Source organism: Caenorhabditis briggsae, assembly GCF_000004555.2.
Source record: "Caenorhabditis briggsae complete genome, chrIII, whole genome shotgun sequence".
NCBI classification, from domain to species: domain Eukaryota; kingdom Metazoa; phylum Nematoda; class Chromadorea; order Rhabditida; family Rhabditidae; genus Caenorhabditis; species Caenorhabditis briggsae.
Genome location: NC_013490.2, coordinates 1,078,159 through 1,104,397, shown reverse-complemented (window position 1 = coordinate 1,104,397; position 26,239 = coordinate 1,078,159). Strand labels below are relative to the sequence as shown.

The 26,239-nt window shown below is 34.5% G+C and overlaps 3 protein-coding genes and 1 non-coding gene across 4 annotated transcripts; 1 reads left to right on the top strand and 3 right to left on the bottom strand.

Annotated features, from left to right (window-relative positions):
- Positions 1-1,086: 1,086 nt before the first annotated feature.
- CBG15695 lies at positions 1,087-4,218 on the bottom strand (the record flags this gene model as incomplete). Its single annotated transcript, XM_045243368.1, has 5 exons — positions 1,087-1,185; positions 1,577-1,747; positions 2,875-3,089; positions 3,792-3,996; positions 4,192-4,218. The coding sequence occupies 5 exons, from the start codon at positions 4,216-4,218 to the stop codon at positions 1,087-1,089; spliced, it is 717 nt and encodes a 238-aa protein (XP_045095769.1).
- A 1,849-nt stretch (positions 4,219-6,067) lies between these two features.
- On the bottom strand, positions 6,068-11,590 carry Cbr-pes-4 (the record flags this gene model as incomplete). The annotated part of the gene is made up of 9 exons (XM_045243367.1): positions 6,068-6,200; positions 6,950-7,130; positions 7,590-7,668; positions 8,535-8,606; positions 8,654-8,806; positions 9,563-9,691; positions 10,332-10,749; positions 11,421-11,478; positions 11,521-11,590. 9 exons carry the CDS (start codon positions 11,588-11,590, stop codon positions 6,068-6,070), a joined length of 1,293 nt encoding a protein of 430 aa, XP_045095768.1.
- Positions 7,330-7,403, bottom strand: CBG28286. The gene has a single exon. It is a non-coding gene (tRNA).
- A 13,573-nt stretch (positions 11,591-25,163) lies between the features above and the next one.
- CBG25809 lies at positions 25,164-25,205 on the top strand (the record flags this gene model as incomplete). Its single annotated transcript, XM_045243366.1, has 1 exon — positions 25,164-25,205. The coding sequence occupies one exon, from the start codon at positions 25,164-25,166 to the stop codon at positions 25,203-25,205; it is 42 nt and encodes a 13-aa protein (XP_045099742.1).
- Between the last annotated feature and the right edge of the window lie 1,034 nt (positions 25,206-26,239).

The window sequence follows — 26,239 nt, the reverse complement described above, 5'->3', positions numbered from 1 at the left end:
GTGTGCCAACTTTAAAGGCGCATAACTCAAAAACTACAGTAGCTAGAAAAAAGTGGTCAACTACAAAATCAAAGCTCTATTTTTGTTCAATATATTCTGAAAATTTCATACAGTCCCAAAATTTTTGAGACTCTTTTCTGGAAGACGTTTTAAAAATACCGATTTATCCTAAATTATCGATTTTATTGATCTATTGTTCCAGATCGCAATCCGAACCGACAAAAGACAAAAAGCAGGGACGAAAAGTGTCCGAGCTGGGACCATCCTATATGAGAAAACGCACACATCTACCATCGATTTTCATTCGACCGTACCGCCCGACTCTTGCAATTTTATTAGTTTCGTGATCTACAACTTTTTAGATCTACATTTTTTTCTTAAATTTTCAAATTTCCCCAATCTTTTTTCCGCCCATTTGATGTCACGACGATGATGATATGATTTGCCTCTATTAAATTTGACCAAAAAAAAAGATATTAAAAATCGATAAATCAATCAATAAATCTTAGTGATCCAGTTTGAAACCTCTTTTTCATGCCTTCTTTTTAAGCCGTTTTCAGCCATTCTTAGCGGGAAATCGAGAAGTTGACGCATTCCTAGTGAGCTGACGCGTTTTCGGTGACTTGATCCACTTCTACTGGTCTGGCGCATTTCTAGTGTCTTGACGCGTTTCTAGTGTCTTGACCCATTTCTAGTGAATTGGCGCATTTCTAGTGAGTTGACGCATTTCTAGTGACTTGATTCAAATTTTGTGGGTGACGCATTCCTAGGAACCTGACGCATTTTTAGTGATCTGACGCATTTCTAGTGACCTGACGCATTTCTAGTGACTTAACGTGATTCTAGCGACAAGATGTATTTCTAGCGACCTGACGCATTTCTAGTGGCTTGGCGCATTTCTGATGACTTGACAAATTTATAGTGTAGACGCATTTCTGGTGGCTTGACGCATTCCTAGTGACTTGACTCATTTCTAGTGATCTGACGCTTTTTCGGTGACTTGACGCATTTGCTGTGCAACGGAAAAAAATAATCTGACGATTTATGGTCTAGTTTTCAAACGAAAGTTTCCGAATTCACTGAGAATCAAATCTTCACAGATTTCAGTTTTTTGTCTTCAAGTAGAGCTACAGCCTCGTCAACGTATTCTTGCTCCACTGGCACTTCTGTAGTGTTGGAAGCCGTCTGAAAATTTAAAAAAGGAATTAGGTTGATAGGAGTTGACACATTTTGAGTGCCTTGACGCAATTCTTGTGAGCTGACGCGATTCTGGTGACTTGGCGCATTCTGGATGCCTTGGCGCGCTTTTGGTGCCTTGACGCGCTTTTAGTGTCTATGAAAAAATCTTGAACCTCATGACGCATTTTGGGTGACTTGGTGCCTTTTCAATGACTTAACGCATTTCCCGTGTATTGGCGCATTTTCGGTGACTTGGCGCCTTTTTAGTGTCTCTGACGCATTTATAGGGACTTGACACATTTCTAATGACCTGGCGCATTTCTAGTACCTTGACGCATTTTTGGTGTCTCACTTTTTTGCAATTCTTTACCTTGACCAACCATTTCTTGGCCTTGACCAAATTGCCCATAGCCAAATAGGTTTTTCCGATGAATAGCTGATTTTCAGCAACGCCTTCTTCCAGATGATCTGCTTTCAGAAGATCGTCAAGAGCCATTTGATAAGAGACGTCAGGAATTTGACCGATCACTTTTGCGGCACAACGTTCCACAAATGAGAGGGAGGCAACCTAAAAAAATTGTTTTCTGGAATTTCAGAATGTTTAGAAAAAAAAAATTTTTCTCGAATTTTTTTCCAATCGATTTTTTGTTCTAGAATAGATTTATAACTTGTTTTCTGTCTCCTTTTGCAGGTACAAAGTACTTCAGAATTTACAAATATTTTCAACAAAAAAAAAACTAAAAAGTGACACAAAAAAAATTTTTCTCAAGAATCCCACGTTTTTTGACCTAAAAGGAGAAGAAAAGTACAGATATTTTCTTGGGTGGAAAGTTCAATATTCAAGAAAAAATTGGGCAAAAAAAAGTGGGGACCAATAGAGCCAAAATTTTGGAAAACAATATTAGAAAATTTTATACTTTTTGAAAGAATGAGAATCTAATTTTGAAGTCTTGAAAAAAATTATTCGTAATTTTCCGATTTGTGAGAAAACTTTTTGACAATATAGAATGAAAATAGAGCTTCAATTTTGTAATTGACAGCTTTTTTCTAGCTACTGTAGTTTTTGAGATATGCGCCTTTAAATGCGACGCACCCATCAGAATGGCGCGCCAGGCTATGAGGTGCGTTAACTTTAAAGACTCATAGCTCCAAAACTACAGTAGCAAGACCTAATTTTTTAACAACAGTAAATGTAAAATTTAATTTCACATACTTTTTTAATTGACATCTTTTTTCTAGCTACCGTGGTTCTTGAGGTATGCGCCTTTAAATTTGGTCTGCCTACTGTACGCCTGGGGCGAGCCAAGCAGAAGAGCATGCCCAATTTAAAGACGCACACCTTCAAACTACAGTACCTAGACATATTTTATAATTATGAGTGAATTTAAAACTTAATTTTACACATTTTTTCAATTTGCTAAGTTTTTCTAGCTACCGTAGTTTTTGAAATATGCGCTTTTAAAGTTGACCCGCCCCTCGCCCGTTTGGCGCGCGGCAGGCAATAAGGCGCGTCAACTTTTAAGGCGCATATCTCAAAAACTACGGTAGCTAGAAAAAAGTTGCTAACTACAAAAATGCAGTTCTAGTTTTGTTTAGTATTCTCTTAAAATTTCAGAGAAAATCGAAAAAATTCAAAACCACTTTGGATGCTTTAAAAAACCCGGAAATCAATTTTTCTACAGTAACCTTACTTACCGTATAACAAAATCTGCCTCTCATATGACACAACTCGAAATCTTGATCATTAATTGCGATCGCTTCGTCCAAATAGGTCTTAAATTTAAAACCGTAATCCAATTTCTTCTTCAGAGAGCTCTCCTCAGCCAATCGGCCACAAGTGGAGCACAGAATTTTGGCACATTCAAAGTCATTCGGGTCCATCACATGTCCTTGGCGAGCTTTTTTGTATGCTGAAAAAAATTGCTGGAATTTCGCTGAAATTTGAAGCCTAAAAAACCCGAGAATGGGTGTTGATTTTTCAGAAATTTTGAGAGAAATACATTTTTTTTCTGGAAAAATAGGAAATTTTGCTCCAAAATAGTCTAAAAATGCTCTGAAAACAAAGCAAAAAAGTTTTGCCACCGAGTGGAATTGAACCCGGGTGTTCAGATTGGTAGCGGAAACTTGGAAAATCCCACTGAGCTATTCGTGCATTTTTTGGAAAATCGATCAAAAACACTGGGAAAATGAAAAATTCAGGGTTAGAAACTTATTTGTCTGTTTTTTGAAAGAAATTTTGTCCTAGAAATCATGTTTTCAACCAAAAAAATTTCAAAATAAGGTTTTTTTGAAAGTTTCGATTTTTGACATAAAAAATGTTCTAAAATAGTTTTAAAATGCTCTAAATAAGAAGCAAAAAAGTTAAGCCACCAGGTGGAATCGAACCCGGGTGGTCAGATTGGTAGTGGAAATGGTTGAAAATCCCACTGAGCGATTTGTGCATTTTTTGGAAAAGCGCTCAAAAACGTCAGAGAACTGATTTTAAGGGTAATTTTTGATGGTTTTTGCGGTTTTTATAAATTTTCAAATCAAAAAAACATCCAAAAACGTAGTTTTTGAAAAAGAATTCCAAAAAAATTTCCCGTTTTTCAAAATTTTCAGATGTCTCTAACCATTCTCCAACATCTCCACTCGCTTCTCTTTCATTGTGGCGTAGTTGCTCATCATATACAAATACTCAGCATGACGTCTCAAAACTCCACATCGATGTTGGGCTGGAATTTGGTCCAGCTTCATCGCCTCCACCGTCTCGAGCGCCGCCGAAATCGAGCGAGCCGAGAAATCGGCCGAGAGCTCGTCGATTTCAGCAAAAAAGTTCTGAAAATTAGGATGATAACATTGAGCAATTTTTGGGGGTCGAAATGAGCCGAAAATCAGGAAAAATGGTTGAATAGAACTATTTTTGAGAGGGCCCAAATTTAAAAAAAAAACGAAAAAAATTTTTTTTTTGGGTCAAAAACTTTTTCTTGAATGAATTTGTGCTAATGCGCTCTATCGCACTTTTCAAATCACCTGTTCAACGTCACTTTTGTTGCTCATCCTTAAATTTTCTTTCCAAGCGCAGATTGGCTTTTTCAAGGAATACCTGGGACCCTGGTGCCTGGGATATGTGGCAGCTAGAAAGGGGCGGAGCCTAGGTGGGTCAGTAGGCAAGAGGGTAGAATATGGTTGAATGAAAGTTCACGGGGTTTTGTTTTGAATTGCGAAATTTATGAATTTTGTGAATTAAAAAAATTAAAAACTTTGGAAATTATAAAATTTTAAGATTTCAAGAAAATTCTAAAATACAAAAATCCTGAAATTCAAAAATTAAAAATTTCATGAAACCTGAAAATTCAAAAACTCAAAAATAGGAAAAATTCTAAAGTTCAAAAAATTCAGAAATTTCAAACAATTCAGACTTTCAGGTATTAAAAATTTAGAAAATCTGAAAATCAATAAAATTCAAAAATTTGAAAAATTCTGAAAAATTCCAAAATTCTGAAAAATTCCAAAATTCAGAAAACGACAACTTAGAATTTGAAAATTAGGGTATTTCACATTTTCCTTCTGTAGATCCAGAAGATGTAGAGAGTCTGAAGATCCAAAAAAAGTTTTAGTTCAAAAAATTCAAAAACTCAGAAATTTAGGAATTTCAGAAATGTCGAAATTCAGAAATTCAGAAATTCCAAAAGTCGGAAAATCTGAAAAATCAAAAAATGCATTGAAAATCAAAATTTATTAAAAATCAAAAATTTAAAAATTAAAAAATTAAAAAAACCGATAAATCCCAAAACCTTAAAAATTCAGAAATGAGAATTTTAAAAAATTCACAAATTCAGAATTTCAGAATTTTCGAAGTTCCTAAAAATCCTAAATATCCTAAAATAATTTTAAAAAATCTAAAAAATCCTAAAAATTCAAAAATTCCAAAAATTCCAAAAAATTCCAAAACCCAAAACTTCAAAAGTTTAGAAAAACTCCATAGTTTCAAAATTCCATATTGGGTATTTCAAAAAATCCAAAAAATCTAAAATTCTGAAATCCAAAAATTCAAAAAATTCAAAAATTTTTGAATGAAATCTTTTATTACAAAAGAAAAAAAATGACCTAAAAATAAAAATTAAAAAATCACAATTGTCGCAGAAAAAAAAAGAATTAACTGAACATAAAATGAGTGAGAATTTGGGGAATAAACAAAGATTCAGAGGTGGTTCTGGTGGGAATTCAAAAAATTTTGAAAATCAAAAAAACACTTTTTTTCTGAAATTTCCAAAATTCAAAAAAAAACACAAAGCTCGAAATTAAACTTAACTTCACAGTTCGGGGGGTTTTTGGGGATCAACAACTTCGTCTATCTGTAAAAATTTTTTTCTGGAATTTTCTTTTTTCTGAATTTTTGTTTAAAAATACAAAAATCTTTTTTTTTTAAATTTTAGAATAGACGAGACACGTTGGGGGAATAAGAAAATAGTGTAAAAGGGGCGGAGCCAAAAAGTGGGCGGGGCTTCGAGGAGTGGAAATAGAGAAGAAAGAGGAAATATCACAAAAAGCTGTTGGTTGGGGGGGAGAGTTTTGAGGGTTTAGATGGGGGTTTTTAGTGTTTGAAAATGTTTTAGATCGATTGAAAAACAAATTTTACCCCAGAAAAAATCTGAAAATATCGATTTTCAGAAAAAAAATTTTTTCAAAATTTTTAAACTTTAAAAAAATTTTTTAGAACAATTTTTAAAACTTTAAAAAATTTTTAATTTGAAAAAAGAACTTTTCCTCGGGTAAAATTGAATTTCCAGACGATCTTAAACATTTTCAGCACCCATAAATCCCTCTAAAACCCATAAATCATGTGTGAGAGAAAGAAATAGTTAGTGGTATCAAAAAAAATTTAGTTTAAAATTCCAAAAACCGATCAATACGGATGAAATCGTGCCGACGACGTGGCTCCAGATGCTCCAGACGACGCTCCAGATGACGTCGCTTTTCCAGATGACGTGCCAGGCGGCGTTGGACCGCCCTTCATGAATGGAGCACCGATAAGCATACTAAAAATCACTTGTTACACTTTTTTTGAGGGGAAAATTTGTGTATTTATTGTGCTTTTTGTAGTTTTTGTAGTTTTAATGTAGTTTGTAGTGACACATGAGGATAGAGACAACCGCAAAAAGAAAAAAGAAAATCGGAGAGGACATGCAGACAGTTGTACTTTTTTATTTTAATTTTTGAACTTTTTTTTGAAACATTGCAAACGCGCTCCAATGGGAAAATATCAATTTTGAATAAATTATTTGAGTTTGCCTCGCCAAGAGCTTTTGAATGAGTATAAACATGATGGGGTTTGCGTGAATTTGAAAATTTGGAGAAAGTGCGCTCTAATGCAAATTTACTCAAAACTTGCTTTATTTTGAAGCGGTTAATTCGATTTTTACACAAAAATGTTTCAAATTGAATGTATTTTCAAATAAATGTTCATCAGGTGAAATTATATTTTTTGAGTTTTTCAAAATTTCAGAAAAAAATTTTCAAAAAAAATTTTTTTTTTCAAAAGTATGGCTTGTTTATACTCATTTTAAAGTTCTTATCAAGCTGAATTCAAAAACGCATCTTTCATTTTACTTCAAATACAGGATCTCGAGATATGTCCTCATTTTCAGTTTTAGAAAACTTCAAAAGTTCTAAAGCCTTCTATCTAGCTTCATTTTTACCGGATTCTGGTCATCTTTGGCTAAAAATCTTCCAAATTTCAAGCTTTCTTAATGGAGCGCATTTGCAATGTCAAATTCAAAATCCTTACCTCTGATTCAACGCATATTGATTAAGTAGTTGTTGCTGTTGCTGTTGCTGCTGTTGAACCGCCGCCATATCGTATCCCTGCCATTGAGCAGCTGCTGCCGCTGCGGCTCCAGCTTCCATAGCCTTGTTATCAGCTGTCTGCGCTCCAGCGTACATTAATCCATGTTGCCCAAGAAACACCTCTGAAAACAACTTGAAATTCTTTCTGAATTCTTTTTTTTCATCTTTGATTCTTTCTTTTTCCCCTCTGAGATAGATTAATACACAAAAGACGCACTTGGTTTAGGACAATGAAAGAAACTCAAAAAAATTGGGAACTAAACTCATATGGGAATGTGCCACACTCCATCAAGGGAAGAAAAAAAGATTGCAAAAACAATTTGCCGCCAGCAGGGGTCGAACCTGCGACCTTGGGCTTATTAGACCCACGCTCTAACCGACTGAGCTATGGCGGCACACACCGACCAGAGGAGGGGAAGGCGTAGATATGAAAGCGAGCGTTGGTGGTGGAGGGGGAGAGGGGGGAAGAGAGAGGCGACGCTGTGGAAGAGTAGTATGATAGAGATAAGAGAGATAGATAGACTATAGAGAATAGAGAGAGCGGAAGAGAAAAAGATAGTGATGAGACAAACCTTGTGCACTGGAAGCTTGCTGTTGAGCCTGTGTTGGTAGTTGGCCGGGAATCATGAATTGTTGATTGAGGAGAGCAGCACGAGCCAGCTGAAACACGACTACCCAGGGGCGTGCTTACATTTAGGGGGGTAATTAAGGGGGCAGTGGGTAATTAAGGTAATTGGTTTTTTGTAGTCAAGGGAAATTTGAATGTCACCACGAAATATATATATCAGCAGAAAATAAATAGGGTAACAGATAAGTGGCTTATAAGGGGGGATAACGGGGGTGAATATGTACACTTCATGCCATTGCATTTTTCGGGATCTAGGAAAAACTAAAACTGGATTTTAAACAATGCAAAATATTGAAAATTTTATGTTGATCATTTTTGCAGTTGACAAAATTTTGATAGCTTTTTTTGTTTTTGAGATATTACGCGTTTTCTAAAGGATACCCTAATTTTAGGGCGGCAGATAAGCTTCAAGTTTAAACCAATGTATCTCAGCTAGAAATTAAGCTATTTTAGTTTTCTAAATTGTAACTTATATAACTTTTTATGTTAAACATTTTTTTAATAAACAAAATTTTATTGGCTGCCTTAGTTTTAGAGATATGGCGCATTTTCGAAAGGATACTAACTTTCGGGCGCCGTCGAAGCTTTATGTAAAGTTAAAGCTATGTGTCTCCACTACATTTTGAGCTATTTTCAGTTTTAAAGTTGGAAAATATAGGAAATTTTATACTGAATTTTTTGACAATAAAAAAAAACTAGCTAGCTATTTTAGTTTTCAAGATAAACGCAATTTTACAACTATTCTCCTTTTAACAGTAAAATATTATATTCATTTATATCTAACGAGCCAATAGACCTTATTCAATGTTCTTACTACCAAACTGTTGTGAATTTTTAGTTTCATATTTTTCAAAATTTTCTATTATTTCCCAGATACAGTACTCCCCGAATCTCTCACCTCTTGCTGCATAGCCAACTGATGTTGTTGAAGGAGTGCATTAGTGACTAATTGTTGTTGTACTTGAACTCCCTAAAACACAAACTTTTGTTTTCTGTAGTACCCCTGGATTACTGTACCTGTCCACCTCCAATAAGAGCCGCTGCAGCAAACTGTTGTTGTGCCTGAGCTTGTTGCTGTTGCGCGGCGATTGTAGCAGCTGACGTGGCAATTGCTAATGGGTTGAATGTTGGTTTTGGTCGGTATGTGATTGTGGATCCTTTTGGTGGAGCCTGGAATTTGAATGTTGCTTTATTTTCAGTTGACAACTTTTTTCTAGCTAGCATCGTTTTTGAGGTATAAACCTTTAAAGAGTGCTATGCTCTCCTCATCTCCTGTAGCGCGTCCAACTTTAATGACGCATATATCAAAAACTACGGTAGCTAGAAGTAAGTGGTTAGCTAACAAGGGGAGGTTAGAAACAGAGCTTCATTTTATAGTTGACAACTTTTTCCTAGCTACCGTAGTTTTGGAGATATACGCCTTTCAAGATTCCGCGATTTCAGGAGCAAGCGAAGACGAGCAGAAGACGCCTTCCGGCGTTATATCTGAAAAGGCGCATAACTTCAAAACGAAGTTAGCTAGAAGAATGTTGTCAACTACATAAATAAAGCACAATAAAAGCTCTTCATTTTCCAATTAACCACATTTTTCTAACTATCGTAGTTTTTGAAATATACGGCTTCAAAGTTTGTAGCTTCTCTGTTGGTCCCTTTCTCTTGCTACTCCCATAATTCTTGCTAAACTCAAAACGTACACACCGCACACCCCATCATTATCATTTCCCTTATCTTCATTATCACTTGTGCACATTTAAGTATTCTCTGTCGTCTCTCGATTCCTTGTACTCTCTCACTCTCTAGGTACACACTATATTATTAATCGACCTTCTCTTCCCCGGGGAAAACGGGACTCTTTATCGATAAAGTCAACAAATTGTGTTGTTTCCATTCTCGATTTATACATTTTATTAAAAATGAAAAACTCACCTCAAGAAGAATCTGACAAACTTGTGTCATACATAAATTGATAGCGTCGGCGGTGCCGGAGAGTGTGACCGCGCGTTCTGTCGAGTGGGGTAACATTTCGGAGGCCACTTGGATCGAAGCGCCGGTTGCCTGGAAAATAAGAGTGTATTGTTATAATGCAAAATTTTATGAGAAATCGAATGGTATAAAAATCATGTTGCTTTCATTGAAGCAAGTTTTTCAATGAAGCGAGTTATAAGCATTAAGTAGTTTTTGTGCTCAAATGGAGACAACTTGATTAAGGCGATTTTCAGGACCATGAAAGTACAAGATATTTGAATATTTTATACAAAAATGTTTCTCATAATCTGATATTTTAGTAAATATTATTTTTTTTCATTAGTTTTAATTTAAAAGGTTCCAACGACGCTTTGAAAAAAAGTAGCCGCTACTTGGCACCAAACTGGCGCCACCAATCTCACTATGCCATTTTCGTTGACCCCGTGTTCAAGGAAGATAAACCATTTTTGCTCGGATTTTTATATGAAACTGTTCCTCATAATTTGATCTACAAGAATATATAATTTGATTTGCAAAATTTTAATTTTCAAGCTTTGATAAACGCTCTAGAACTGAGCGCTAATTTCGGCACCAACCTCACTAGGCAAGTTTGAAGACCCCGTTACCAACGGCGATAAAACATTTTTGTAAGGATTTTTATATCAAAATGATCCTTATAACCTGAGCAATTGAAATATTTACATTTCTCAACCACATTCCGAACTCTTACCTCCCTAATATCCTTAATCTTGCTGCCACCTTTCCCAATCAAACTTCCACACTGTGTAGCTGGCACAATAACCCTCATTGTAATCGGTGGTTTAGGTACGGAATTTGGAAGCAAAAGCATATCTTCCTCGAATTTATTGCAAACCATATTAAAAGCCTTTCCAATGACTCCCAAAGTTCCCGTAATCGTTACAATTCTCTCCGGACACGAGCCATCGGAAATATTGATTTTTGCACCGGATTCCTCGCGAATCTTTTTGATTTGATCTCCCTTTTTGCCAATAATACTTCCCACTTCTTTTCCTTGCATTAGAAGACGTATTGTTAGGACTAAACTTGTCGTAGATGGAGATGAATCTCGTGGAGATGACGAGGAGCTTGGATCCCCAAGATGGTCATTGGTGGAGGACGCCGAAGAGCTGGAAAATCGATGTTAGTTAAGACGCATAACTAAAAAACTTCGGTAGCTATAACAAACTGTCTAGTAACAATTTAAAGCATTATTTTAGAGCTTCTTTTTAAAGTTAACAATATTTTTCTAGCTACAGTAGTTTTTGAAATATGCGCCTTTAAAGTTGACGTTCCCTTACGCCCGCTAGAGAAGGCACTAGTTTGTTTAAAGGCGCATAACTCAAAAACTATGAAAAAGTTGTCAACTAAAAAACAAAGAACTCTTTTTGAGCTTCATTTTGCAGTTGACCAAATTTTTCTAACTTTCTAGTTTGTCGATTCCGCGCCTTTAAAGCTGGCGCTCAGCTCGAGACGGACTCAAGAACTACGGCAGTTAGAAAAAAGTAGTCAACTACAATAATATGTGAAATTTAATTTTACATAATTTCATGCTTTATAAAATTTGGCTAACTACAGTAGTTTTGAAGTTATGCGGCTTTAAAGGGGCGTACCTCTCTGCCTGGCGGATGTCGAGACGGAAGATGGTGCGCCAACTTCAAAGGCGCATATCTCATAAACTACAGTACCTTGAAAAAAATTATCAACTAGTAAAATGTGTCAAATTTCATCGTTCATATTGTTTCAATTATCTTCTTAATTCTAGCTCTTCCAGTATTTAAGATATTGTCCCCCAACCTACCCATTAGCCGTTTGCCTTGCCGTTGATGCCGTCTGCGTTGCATAGGTCCCAAGGTAGTCTGAAAATCCGTCTTGATTACCCTATAACTACCCTAGTTTACCTGTATTCGTTTTCTGTGGGTAGGTCAAATAGCTGGCTGCCGATGCTCCAGGATACATCGCTGGATCCATCTGAAAAATTTAAAAATTAATTTTTTTTTAAAGAAGAAAATCTATAGGATCTGGGAGTTCTGGCTCGGTTTTTTCTGGTTTTTTGAGTGTAAAAAAGCATTAAAAAGCACTAAAAAATGTTCTGATGACAGGAAAGAGAGAAGGAGAAAAATGAGTTGAGAGCGGAGAATAATTGTAATAAGTGTGGAAAGATGTGGGGGAAGAAGAGAGACTCTTATCATTTGGGGACGCCTTATCTTAAAATTCTCTGCGTCTCTTTATTTTCCATGATCTCTAGCTTTGGGGTTTTTATATTAGGAACAAACATTGTATGTTGGTCATACAGAAAATTTGAAATTATGCATTTGAAAATCCAAATTTTGAAAAATTTGGACCTAAATTTGAATTTTGGAATTCATTAGAATTTCGAAATTTTCGGACATAAATTTACCCGGAATTCTCTAAATCTATGATTAAAAATTGTTAGAATTCAGGAATTATTGAAGAAATTTTAAATTGGCCATATTGGCGAACCGGGCAAGTTTCGAAAAGTGGAAATTTCAAAATTTTGGGAATTTGGAATTTTTGGGTCACTGAAAGAGGACAATAGAATTTTTAAAGGCGCAGAAGAAGAAGAATAAAAAGAAAAAAGAAGAAAAAGGAGAAGAAGTGCACACAGGTGATGAATAATTTTGAAAATGAGCCCTCACCAGACGAGTTGCCCCTTCTTCGTATTCTTTTGAAAATTTTGGGAATTTTGGAAAATTTTAGAGACTTTGGAAATTTCAAAGGTTTTCGAAAATGAGCAGAATTTCTAAGAAATTGAAAAATTCCAAAAATTTCAAACAAAAACCTTGAAAATTCTAAAATTCCAGAAACTCCAAAAAACCCAAAAAATTATAAAATTTCAAAAGATTCAAAAACTAATAACTCGTTTAGTTTTTAAGCTAGCCTTATAATTTTTATATCAATCGAAAACTCATAAAATTTTAAATCAGAAAACATACAAATGTTCAAAAATTTTGTTACAGTAACCCAAATAAATCGGGCCAATAATGAAGCTATTTTCTTCGCTGGTTAGAAAAGTGCTCACAACTTTCTCAATTTTCGCACTAACGCTCTAATTTGAATACCAAGCAAAAGAGCAAAAAATTTCAAAAAAAAACAAATGTTAAAATTAAAACAGCTAGCCAAAAATAACTCCTAAAAATTGGCCTAAAAACCAAGTCTAACTGGAACCCCCCACCTTCAAGCACCTAGCTTCATAAAAAAGCTTATAACTCGCCGTATCAAAATAATTCATAAAAATGACCCATAAACCAAGAGGGTACTAAAACTATATGTGTATGACTCATCATAACCATATATTTCTCTATGATGACGATGGCTCTTCTTCTTCTCCTACTTCAAACAAACCCCGTCTTCTTCTTCCTAGAGACATACACACATGATATCAAAACGACTGAGCAAATACAGGTGGAAAAGGAAAGGAAAATAATAAGAAGGAGCCGCATCTTCCCCCCCTTCTGAAACCTGATACGTTCGGGACCTGTGAAGAAACTCAGGAAGTGTAACTAGAGAAAAATGAGGAAAAAGAAGAATTATTGATTTTTATTCTTGAAAATCTGCTTAAAATTCTACACTTTGAGCCATTTTTCTAGCTCTATTGGTTCTAGAGATAGGAGGCAAACAAAGGGGGGCAGCCAACTTTAAAGATATGGTATAGAAAAACTGGTTTATCCTCAAAAGCAAAATTTTGTAAACTAATAAAAAGTGGAAAATTTTAAGGCCTATAATCTGATAGATTTTTCATTTTTCTAGCTTTCATACTTTTTGAGATATGCGGCATTTTTTAAAAGAGGGCCAATAAAAGGAACGATACATATTACGCAATTGGGTGCAAGCTGTTCTTGCACATCTGTCACTTATATAGATAGTTAGAAAAGGAAAGAAAGTGAGAGAGAGAGAGAGAGAGAGAGAGAGAGAGAAAAGGAAAAAAAACACTGCCAACTATATAAGAGAATAGTGCAAATGAACAGGTGGTGAATGATGATGAACCGAAAAAAAATTTGAAAAAACGTTTTTTTTAATCTGAAAAACCAAAAACTCTAGAAAGAAAGAAAAAATATGAATCAAAGTGCAAAGTTAACAAAATTCGTGAATTCCCTTCACTGGTTGATGAGTCATAGAGTTTTTCTAACAGTGACTGCTTGCTACGGACCAGGCCTGTGCGGCAATTCGGCAACTCGGCAATTGCCGAAAACGAAATTCGGCAAATTTCGGCAATTTTCGGCAACAATAGTTTTCGTCTTTTTTTAGTAAAATCGATACGTAACTCACCTGAAAATGCTCCGATAAGGCTCAAAACTACAGAAAAGGTGTGTCATGCGTTTCCTAACAAAGCAACTACAAAAATTGGCAACTCAAGACCACATTTTTTAGCCTAACTACTTATCTTGAACAATAGATAGTATTCCAATGGTTGAAAATATTTTTTTTCTGATTGTGAGTTTAAAAAAAATTAGTGTACTCAACTTGTTAGGCAACTCACGACACACGTTCTAGTGATTTTAGACAGATTGGATAATTTTTAGATGAGTTCCTACTCATGATATCTACTTTTCTCCTATGATCACAAATTGGAAGCCCATTTTAGGACCGATGCAAGTATTTTTTGGTGATTATTGGGGCACATTTCCTCTTCAATTCACTTTGAGAGATAATGGTGTTCAAAATTAGGTTTTTCGAACTTCGAAATTATTTTTTTGATTGAAAAAATTGTGAAAATCTCTAAATTCAAAAAAATTTCAGTTGCCGAAATCGGCAACGGCAAATCGGCAACAAAAATTCGGCAATTTCGGCAATCGGCAATTCGTTGCCGCACAGACCTGCTACGGACGCTTACACTTTAAAGGCGCATAGCTGAAAAACCAAAAAAAGCTAAATAATAGAAATTTATATCAAAATGTAGAACGTAAAATTTCACACATTTTGGTAACTTGAAATTTTTTTTGATAGCTCTAATAAGTCGGGAGATAATGTGAAATTTTGAAATTTTTTGATAAAATGCCCTAAACCGTCAACTTTGAGCCAATTTTTCTCATTTCGTGTAAACGATATGAAAAATTTGTCAATTAATAAATTATTTTTGGTATTATAATAAACATTTTACTTGTTGACAACTTTTTGATACCTTTCACAGAAACCCAGATAAATAGAATCAAAGTAGACGCTGTGCGGGACCTACATGCACCTAGCGTTAGAAAAATGCTCATAACTCGCTTAGTTTTTAAGTTAAGTTGTCAATTTTTATACCAATGAAAAGAACAAAAAATTTTACATTAGAAAGTATAACACTTGAAAAATACATAGATAATATGTTCCTTAAAAATCGGTCAAAACCCAAAGGTAAAGGGTTCCATTAGGGTGTTTACCGTATGCTAACTTCAAACCGTTATATCTCAAGACGTCTAGAAAAGTTCAAATAGTTGTCAATTAGTAAAATGTGGAAAATTTAGAGATCTTTAATTTGATATACATATAATTGCCGTAATTTCAACAGTTTTGTCCAAAAAATTGAGTTTACCTAAGATCTAAAAAGCTCTATCTACTATATCTCAATCGATGGTGGGGGATATAAGATGAGAAAAGAAAAAGTACGGGGCGCAGGCACAAGATATAACAAAATATAGAATTACACATGATGATGATGATGGTCGGGGGGGCTGAAGACTAGGGACCCCCTTGGAAACCCAATACTTGTCCCAAGGCCCTCTTTTCGCAAGATTCCGAAGAGAAGGCACTTACTGCCTAATTGTTCTTCCACAGCAAAATTTTGTAGGGATGTGCTGCTTTTAGGGGGAAAGAAGGATTTTTAAGAAGGAAGAAACAAAAGGAGAGAGAGAAAGAGAGAGAGAGAGAGAGAGAGAGAGAGAGAGAGAGAAGTTTTCTAGCGGGAAGAAAGCTGATAATGAAATTAGTAGAAAATGGGGAGCCCCCAGTTTTCTAAACTCGATTAGTGAAAGGCTAGAAGAAATGGAATTGGAGGAAAAATAGGGAAAAGAAAAAATCTCGCATTTGTAAATTATCGATTCAGAGCTTTATCCAGAGAGTCGTCTTGCTTTAAAATCAAAATATCTGGAAAAAATTAACTGGAAAATGTAGATTTTCAAAAAAGCTATAAACCAAGACAGTCGCTACAAAGTGTTCTATTCAGCAGCCCATAACTTTTTTCAAAATGAACCCTCTATACTGGAAATTATACCAAAATGAAGGTCTTGAAAAGAGCTACAAAATAAATTAAAATTAATTTATGAAATCTGAAACTTCCAATGTACAAGACCGGGAGAAAACATGCCCCAGAAAACAGTTCCATGACCGTTTATACATTGCTGCTTTATTCAACACCCCATAAAAAATTCCTTCAAAGTTTATTCTTAATTATGAATATTATACCAAAAATTGATCTTGAAAAAAGCTTCAAAATGCTATAAAGTATAGCTCAATTTGAGTTTCCGAATTTTTATTCAAGCTGTTGAATGCCGGCGAGCGACTACCTGTTTTATTTCGACAGGAGGTTTTTACGTTTTTGCTCATAACTCCCTTTCAAATCGAAACATTGTTTCACTATTTAAACCGAAATCTAGATTTTGAAAAAGGCTTCAAAATCATATAAAATTCAGAAACGTTTTTTCAAGTCGCATCTTTTTTTTTCAGTCAAATGCCAAGAGAGGGGCAAAGTGAAATCGATAGAGCAACGTTTAGGCTCGTTCTATTAAAAAACCCCAAAGGTTTCTTCAAAATTAGAACCCGATTCTAACATTTATACCAAAATGAATATCTTAAAAATTCCTGTAAAATAGTATAAAAATCAATTGGGAAATTCTGGACTCCCGGTGTACAACGCCGCTACACTGTAACTACACACTTGCGCTATTGCGCCAGAAGCTTGTAACTTCTTTCAAAACTAACCATTCATTTTGAAAATTGTATCAAAATAAACATCTTAAAAAGACCTAGAAAAAATGGTATCAAACTGTATTATGTTCAGTTTTCGAACTTTTTATTATAGCCTATTGAAAGCAAGCAATGTTTTGTTCCCCAAATGAATCTAGAGCCTTCTTTTAGATTTTAAGTCATAACTTGCTTCAAAATTATCGCTTCAATTTGAAAATTATACCAACAGGAAGATCTTAAGGAGAGCTATCAAACAGTACAAGATTCTATTTTCGAATTTTGAAACTTCCGGTTTACGAGACAACAACAAAAGTGCGTCAGAGAAAAAGATGATGCTTTTCAGTAAAGACAGTTAAGAATCAAACTGGATACAAAAACAGAGTGAATTTAGGAAAAAGCTTGCTCTCTTTTGGGATGGAAAAGGTAGGAACCGCCCGTTAAAGGGGACGGGGGGAAAGAGCGGTGTGTGACACGATTTAAATAAACACCGAGAGACATGGTGCAGCAGCCAGCACACATACACAAATAATAAAAAGATGGAAAAAGAATAGAGAAAGGAAGAGAGAAGCAGAGATCAGGGGGAACTGTATAGTAGTTGATGGGTGGTCTTCTTCAAGAAACGAGCCGACTTTTCGATGGGGTAAAAGCTATTTGTACACAGAAGGAGGCAGGTCATAAGAGAGCCGCAAGTTTCTGTCGGGAGGGGAGACGAAGATCACAAACTGCGGGATTCTTTGAAATTTACAAAGTTTGATGGACATCTATGGGGAGACGTAAGACGATCGCGATCTGAATTCCAGGAAATTGAAAAACTTTGAAAATAGTGTGTCAACGTCTAGTAGACCCTTTCAGACTACCTAAAATTTCGCAGGTCCTGTACACCGGAAGTTCAAGATTTTATAAATTGAATTTTATACTATTTTGAAGGTCTTTTTAAGATCTTCATTTTAGTATATTTTCAAAATAAATGTGTCATTTGTGAAGCAAGTTATGGGATTTTGAATAGAGCAACTGTGTGGTAACTGTTTTCTAGCGGCACGCTACTTTTCGGGCCTGTACACCGGAAATTTAGATACATTGATTTTTATATCATTTTGAAGGGTTTTTAAAGATCTTCATTTTGGTATATATTTCAAGAAAAGGAATCAAATTTGAAGAGAGTTATGAGATTTTGAATAGAGAAACTGTGTGCTAACTGTTTCCAAGGGTGCTTTACTTCCCGGCCTTGTACATTGGATTTTCAAATTTTCATAGTTTGAATTTTATAGCATTTTAAAAACCTTTTAAAAATCTTCATTTTGGTATAATTTTCAAAAACAAGTGTTGATTTTGAAACGAGTTACAGGCTTTTAAATAGAGCAACAGTGTAAAGACTGTCTAGGAGTCTGTCCTTGGTTTTTCTCAGCCTTGTACACCGGAAATGTATAAATTTCATACATTGATAATTATATCGTTGTGTAGGGCTTTTTTGGAGCTACATTACAACATAAATTCTGGTTTGAGAAGTTGATTTTGAAGAAAATTATAGTCAAAAATCTAAATGAACACTCTAAATTCACTTGAGCCACAGCGGATAGCAACGAGCTTAAATGAAAGACAATACATTGAATCTACTACAGTTCTATATCATTCTAAAGATCTTTTCAAGAAATTTATTTTGATATTACACTCAAATCGAATGACTGATTTTGATGCAAGTTATGGTGGAAATAGCTAAAACAGGCACTAGAATCGTTTGAGGAGCGTATCGTGGCTAGCTTTCCATAGGCTAGAATGATAACTCGGAAGAAAGGAATCTGATACTGTTTTATATCACATCAAAGCCCTTTTTAAGAACTACATTTTGGTCTAAATTTCAAATAATAATGATATTATTAAAGCGAGTTATGATCAAAAACTGAGACAAGTGTTGCAGAGAAGGAAAGATGTGGATAGAAGCCTTTTGGATTTGAAAAAAACTAGGGATACTGTAACTTTTTCGATTATTCTCAATGATTTTGACTTAAAATTTTGTTATCTTTCGATTGGTACAAAGTTATGAACCATTTAAAGTAAGCGCGCCGGAGGCGCCCCAGTCTAAAGTGCACCTGCCCCCAAAAGGAAAAATCAAGGAAAATAAGCAAACAAATTTTCATTGGTATGGGTTTGAATGGAAAAAGGGTCCATCTTGAGTAGAAGAAGAAGAAGCAGAAGAAGAGCAATAAGGAATATAGGTGGTGGTGAGAGAGTATGCAAATCGAAGAGACGCAGAGAAAATAGAGACAAAATAAATCTGAAGAGGGCGGGAGACCCTCTTCAGAAGGACCTCATTTCCTTCAGAATCCCACACCACCATATGGGTTTTTATAGAAATTGGAAAAAAAAAGAAAAATTTTTTTTTAATTTTTAAAAATTTTTAAATTTAAATTTAACAAATCAAAAAGTTCACAATTTCGAGACCCTAGCATTTCAGGTATGCAAAATTCAAAAATTTCGCTAATTTTGAAATCTAGAAATTTCTGAAAAAGATGCTCACGGAGCTCCAAAGAAAGCAGACCTGGGGGATAGAGAGTTGGCGAGAGAGGGGGGGATGCTATTCCATTATTTGCTCAAAAAAAAGAAGAGTAGTTGACCCCCTATATTTGTGCAAACAGTTAGTAAAAGGTAGAGAAATAGTATGAAAATTGGAGAGTTTTAGAGAAAAAAAGATAGACGAGAGAGTGAGAGACGCAGGGAAGCAGAAGCTTCGATTCGGTTGACTGAGAGACAAACAACAGGTAGTTAATCCAGATTGATTTGTCCGGATGTCCGCAAAACGGGTATAAGGCTTTTTTGGATTTTCAAAAAATTAATTTTTATAAAAAATAAGTTTTTTCGAAAAAAAAATTTGTTTCAAAAAAATTTTTTGATGACGACGTCTAAGAAAATCAGAAACTGGAAGATAGAAGAAAGTACAATTTTTTGGGGATTATGGAAAATTGAATCCAAAAGGAATTCATATGGAAAATATTTTATTAAAACGCCCAAGGCAACGTTTTGTAATTTGAGAAAAATTTTTGAAAAAAAAATTTTTCAACTGAAAATGTTCTGGACAACTCATTTATACCATTTTCAGATATGCTGATTTCAGAAATTTGTTTTCTTTTGACTGAAATTTCTGGGAAATCTAGAAAATTCAGTTTCAAACTCATTATGCTAGCAATTTAGAAAAAAAAATTTTTTTTTAATTTTTGATTTTTCTTAGAAAATTCTAGGAACTTCATATTCACAGAAAAAGACATATACACCAAAAAATATGAAAAAAAAAATTTTTTATTTTTTTTTTTGGGTTCTTCTCCTTTTCCTTCCAAACCAATGAAAAGCCCTAGTAATGCATGGGACTCTTTCTTTTTTCTACTCCAAAATGATGAGTCTTTTCTTCTCTCTCTCTCTCATCTACCAAACACTTTCTTTCCTACTCCTCCCCTTTTCTTCATATTTTTGAGTTTTCGTACCGTGGGAAATGCTCCGAGATTCAATTGAATACGAGAATAGGAAGGCCCCCTCGTCAATTTGAATAACTTACCAAAATTCGTGGCGGCGGCTCGACGGCGAACATTTCGGGCTTCTGAAATGCTAAACATTAGGTTTAAAAAGAAGCAAAAAGAAGATTGAAAACTTTGAGCTGAAGGGGGATTGAACCAAAATGGGTTGGAATGAGAGTCAAGCCCCCTGCCGGCTGCGCCAAAGCTGCATTGCGAGAAAGAAGGGTGGAGGGTGATGATAATTAGGGGGATTTTGGCGAGGGGAGGGGCGAGAGCTGGAGGGGGAGGAATGTGAAAAAAAAAGAAAAATTTTGAAAATTAATTTTGACGAAATTCCTGAAAAAAATAGCATTCAAGTTAAAAATCGAAATCGAATCACGAATGAAAAGGAAGCTAACAAAATGGAGGGACAAAAAGAGAACAAAGTATGAATAGACATTCAAAATCGTGCAGCAAATAGAAGAAGTATGGAGAAATAGGTGCCTATTCATTGTGAAAGTAATCTAAAAAAGAAAAATGGTTTGTTTATTTATCGTTTTCTATGTTCCCCGTTTGGGGGCAGAATAATAAGGAGAAAAAGGGAATTAGAAAAAAAGAGTTTAGGAGCTTCTAAAGGACATTATTAGTGTGAAAAAATGAAGAAAATAGCATTTAAAATTTTAAAAACAAACGTGTTTAGGCAGTTTAAGTTAGTTGAAATCTTGGTCAATACCAACTTCCACCATGTACTTTTTGAAATTTTCCTCGCGTCCTCCTTAAAAAGGTGCGCCACCACCCCGCTTCTTATCCGCCTTCACACCCAACGCTGTCTGTGGCGACGGTGGCGCAGCCGGCAACGAGCTAGACTTTTGATCTAGAACTCTCAAGTTCGAGCCCACCCTAGAGCAAAAAGAAAAACAACTTTTTTAAAACGTTTTTAAGGAATCTCTAAAACTGCTTTTTGTGTTAAACTATTGCGAGAGAAAGAGTGAATTAAAGAAAACGAGAAAATTGGGATGAGTGATGAAGTGCTGAGAGCATTTCAAAACGCTTTTTGACGGATTGATGACGGCAAGGGGTGTCTGTGTGTGGTTGAGGGGTCCAGAGGATGGGAGAAAATATGAAGAACATTCCTCGGATGATGACACTTGTCATTTTAGTGAGGATTTTTGGAGAGAAAAGGGTTTGGAGTGCACTCTTTTGATGAGTTTTTGTCGAACGGATGAGTGCAAAATTGCACTGCAAAATGAACGAAAATGGATATAGGTTTGTACAGAAAAACCGAAAAATAGCAAGAACTCAAAAAATGAGAAATTTTAAAGAAAAATTTAAAATAGAAATTTTCGAAAAAAAAATTTTGAAAACAATTTTTTGTTGAAATTTGGCTTGTTTTTTCAAACAGAATTTTCTAAAATTTCTGATAACTTTGACACAACAAAAATAGAATTTTCGAAATTTCCATATTTGAAAATACTGGAAAAATTAGTTTTCCCAATTTTTTCGCATTTTGAAAGAAAAGCGAAACTTTCAAAAAAAATTTTTCAGGCATTTTTCTTGAAATCTGATTTGCTTTTTTCAAGCGAATTTTCCAGAATTTCCATTAATTTTAGCATAAAATAAGTGTTATTTTTGAAATTGGCAGATTTGAATATACCAAGAAAGTTTACATTTTAAACTAAAAAAAAAACGAAATTTTGATTTTTCTGAAAAATTTGAAAACTCGCTTTTTTGAAAGGTATGCAATTTTTAGATCAAATTTTCTGATATTTTCGCTGTTTTGAGCACAAAGTAAGTGTTATTTTTGAAATCGGCAGGTTCGAAAATACCAGAAAATTTAGATTTCCAAACTTTTTTCGAGTTTTGAAAGAAGAGCGAATATTCCAAAAAAAATGTAATTTTTCAAAAATAGAATTTTGAATTTGTAGTATTTTATATCAAAATTTCTAGAAATTCCATTAATTTTAACGCCAAATAAATGTGATTTTCGAGTTCTGAATATTCGAAAATACTGGAAAAAATTATGCTTCAAAAAGTTTTCGAAATTGAAAAAACCCCAATTTTTGAAAAATGTTAAAAACGAATTTTAGATTTTTCTGGAATTTTTGAATTTCGATTTTCGAAATTCTTGAAAATGGTAAATATGGATTTGTCTGGAAGAAATAGAAAACGTTACAAAATTCTCAAGAATGCCCTTTTCCACCCCCTAAACTAAAAAAAACCCCGGTACACCCCAAGATCTTTCCCATGGGACCAATCTTAAAAACCACAGGAACGGAGGAAGGGGGGTCAAAATGATGATAATGATGGGCGGCTCTTCTTGTTCTCGTTTCTCTGCGTCTCTCTCTCTCTCTCTCATTTCCTTGCTCTTGTGATGATTGATGAGTAGTTGGGACCCCTTTTGTTTCAAGGAGGAAGAGAACATTTGTCATTTATGGGTTTAGCGGAGGTTTATGGCTCTTTGGATTTACTATTTGGGACAAACAATGACACCCGCTTTTGGGAAAAAATAGTCTATATTGGATAGAAAATGAATAAGTTTCTACAGGGCCTAATTTCCTTTTTTGGCAAAAATGCTTTAACTAGACTCGCATAATAATGCCTAATTTCTACCTTTGGTGATCATATTTTGGTTTTCAATTTGAAGTTCTGAATAAATATGCATTCATATTAAAGCGCTTAAAATGTCACGCATTTTAGTGTAAAAATCACTTTGCTAGCTTTAAAACCAACAGAGTTATAACCATTTGTCTTGTTTTTATCATTAGAGCGCATTTTCACTGAATTGTGGATTTTTCGCGAACCTAGTTATGATTATACTTATTTTGAAGTCCATAAAATTTCTTGCATTTTGGTACAAATTTCATTTTTCTAGCTTTGGAACCAACCGAGTTATGGTCTTCTTTCTTATTTTTATCATTAGAGCGCATTTGCTTGTCAATTTTCAAACCTAAGCCAACCTAGTCATGTTTATACTTATTTTGAAGCGCTCGATTTGTAGAACTTAAAAATTCAGGCAGAATTCTTAGAAAAGTGCTATTTTTCTAATTAGAGCGAATTTAATGACCTGGGGTCGATTTTCGAAATAAGGTGTTTCTAGACAAATTTATATTCATTTTGAAGCCCATCAAATTTTCCACATATTGGCGCGAAATTCCTTTGTCCGGCTTTAAACTAAACCGAGTTATGTATATTTTGCTTATTTTTCTCATTACAGCGCGATTGCTTATCAATTTTCAAACTCAAGCCAACCTAGTCATGTTTATACTCATTTTGAAGCTCTCAACCTGTGGAATTCGAAAAACGTATTTAAAAGTCGGGAAAATTTGAGTTGTTCGCATTAGAGCGCATTTTTTTTAAGTCTCGAGCTAGGCTATCCTCATTTTGAATAGTTCCGGCTCGAAATTTGAATTTTAAGGTATTATTTTTTGAAAATTTCAAGAATTAAACGATAAATCAAGATGAATTAAGCAATTTGTAAATTGTTCTTTTTCCAAAATGAAAAATTTTTCATAGAAAAAATGGAAGAATGTGAAGAAGAAGAGGAGTCGGCTCGTCTTCTGAAGCGTATCCCCCTTCTTCTTTTCTTTTGTCACCGATTTATGAATATATGAATGTGAGAAAAGAGAGAGAGAGAGAGAGAGAGAGAGAGAGAGAGAGAGAGGCGCAGAGACATGTTGTTCTCTCCTATTGTGTTTTTTGAAAAGGAATCTCGTCGGAAGCATAAATCTTGTAAACGAGAGAGAAAAAGTACAAGGAAAAAGTTTCGAAGACTTTTATAAAATGAGATTTTTGCATTTCAGATGGGGGGAAAAGAGAAAAAAAGAATCCTAGAAGATTCTGGAAAGCCCCGCTCCCCTCAGAAAATTAATTGTTTAGATTGGATTTCAGATAGTGGAACGGATTCAGTAAAGCGTTAAAATCGGAAAAATGCCTCTAATTTAAAAGAAAACAGCCGTTGTTCGATTTTTATCAATGGAGCGCGTTTTCAAATTTTTGGCTAATATCAACGCATGTTTTTTTCATTTTGAAGTATTTTCAATTTCACACATTTTGGTGTAACAATCACTTATCTTGCTTCAAAACTAAGCAAGTTATGAGTTAATTTGTATTGGAGCGCACTTTCTTCAAAATTTCAAATTCAAGCGAACCCCGGCTTGTTTATACTCATTTTGATGGTCTCAACGTGCTAAAGTTGAATATGTTGTTCATTTTCAATATTTTTCAAATTTAAACAAAATTATGGGTATTTTCAACTTTTTGCATTAGAGCGCGTATTCAAAATTTTTGCGAATTGAACCGAAAATAATTTTATTCAAAAGTCCATTCAATTTCACACATTTTGATGTAAAAATCACTACCCCCGCTTCAAAATTAAGCGAGTTATGAGTAAATTTGCATTGGAGCGCACTTCCTCCAAATTTTCAAATTCAAGCAAACCCTACCATGTTTATACGCATTTTGAAGGTTTTGATGAACCAAATCCAAATTTTCCATTTGTTTTTCAGTAGGTTTCGAAAATAAACAAAATTATGGGTGTTTTTAATTTTTTGCATTAGAACGCGTTTTCAAAATTTTTGCTAACTAAACCAAATTCAATTTCATTTTGAAGTCCAGTCAATTTAACACACCCTGGTGCAAAAATCACTAAACTCCCTTCGAAATTAAGCAAGTTGTGCGTAGATTTGCATTAGAGCGCACTTTCTCACCATTTTCCAATTCAAGCAAACCCGGTCATGTTTATACTCATTTTGATGCTCTTGACGAGCCAAATTCAAATTTTCCACTGGTTTTCATTAACTATCAATTTTGAACCTGAAAATTCGGAAAATCTCATAAATCTGAAAATCATAAAATGCTCCAATTTTCGCACAATTTTATGATGATGGAGAGGAGAGAAAAGCGAAGGGTGGAAAACATAAGTCACTTCATTTTTATGTCATTTTTCCGTTCTTTTAATTTACAACACAAGAGGAGGCAATTCTCACTCGCGTTAATTGGTTCTTTTTACTTTTATTTCTAAAGAATAGGGGGGGGGGGGGGGGACAAGAAGACGGAGAAATTGAAGAACAATAGGAATATTCTGGCGAAAACAAATGGATTATCAAGAGTGAGAGAAGCTTCGATTTAGAAGAAGTTGACGTCGACTGTTTGTCCGGATGTCCGAGATTTCGGAAACTTCAGAACCCCGCCACCGTTAAAAAAAGAGAAAAAGTCGAAAAACCCAAAAACTAGAGAATCCTGGAAAGTCTGAAATCTCGAAAAATGCAAACATCTAAAATTCCAAAGTTTTGGTATTAGAAGTAGGAAGATCCAGAAGTTTCGAAATCCAAAAACTCAAAAAATTTAAATTTTCTGAAAATTTAGAAAATCTGAAAATCCCGTCAATTCGGAAAAATCTGAATATTAGAAAATCCTGTAAAATCCAAAAAATCAGGAAATTTTTGAAAATCCTAAAATCGAAAAGTGTCGGATGTTTGGAATTTTTGAGAATCTTGAAAATTTAACTGACAATTTAGAAAAAGAGAGATATGAAATTCTGAAAAATCGAAGAATCCAAAAATCTTCCGAAAACCTGAAAAATTCAAAAATCCAAAGTTCTAAAAAAGTTTGGAAATCTGGAAATTCTGAAAAATCCACAATTTGCAAAAATCAGAAGTTTTAAAAAACCTGAAAATCAGATAAATCTATTTAGAATTCCAAAAAAAAATTGAAATGCTCAGAAATCTGAAAATCCTAAAAGTCTGAAAACCTGAAAAAATCAAAAAGCTTGAAAATCCTGAAAAAACTTGAGAATCCTGGAAAATGAAAAATCTGAAAAACCCAAAAATTCAAAAATCCTGTAAATTCGGAAAAACGTTGAAATCCAAAATTCTTTAAAACCATAAATTTCTCTATTTCATGAAAATGTTGAGTATCCCTGAACCCAAAAATGTTCCCGAAATCCCAAAATCAATGTTTTTTTTCTTTTTTTTTGGCGCCAAACTTCGTCTCTTTCCCAAAATTTGACCACCTGCTCAAAAAACTTACCACTTCGAATTAAAAATTTTTTTAATTAAATATTTACACAACCCCCATATTAAAAATCTAGCAGATTGACCTAAAACCATTTGAAAAAAATCAAAAATGCTCAAAATTTTGATTTTTCTATCATTTTCTTTTTTGATCTACCAAGCATCTGCGACTTCTGGGACCACTTATTGTGCTGGAAATGTCCCAGGAGAGTGCCAAAACT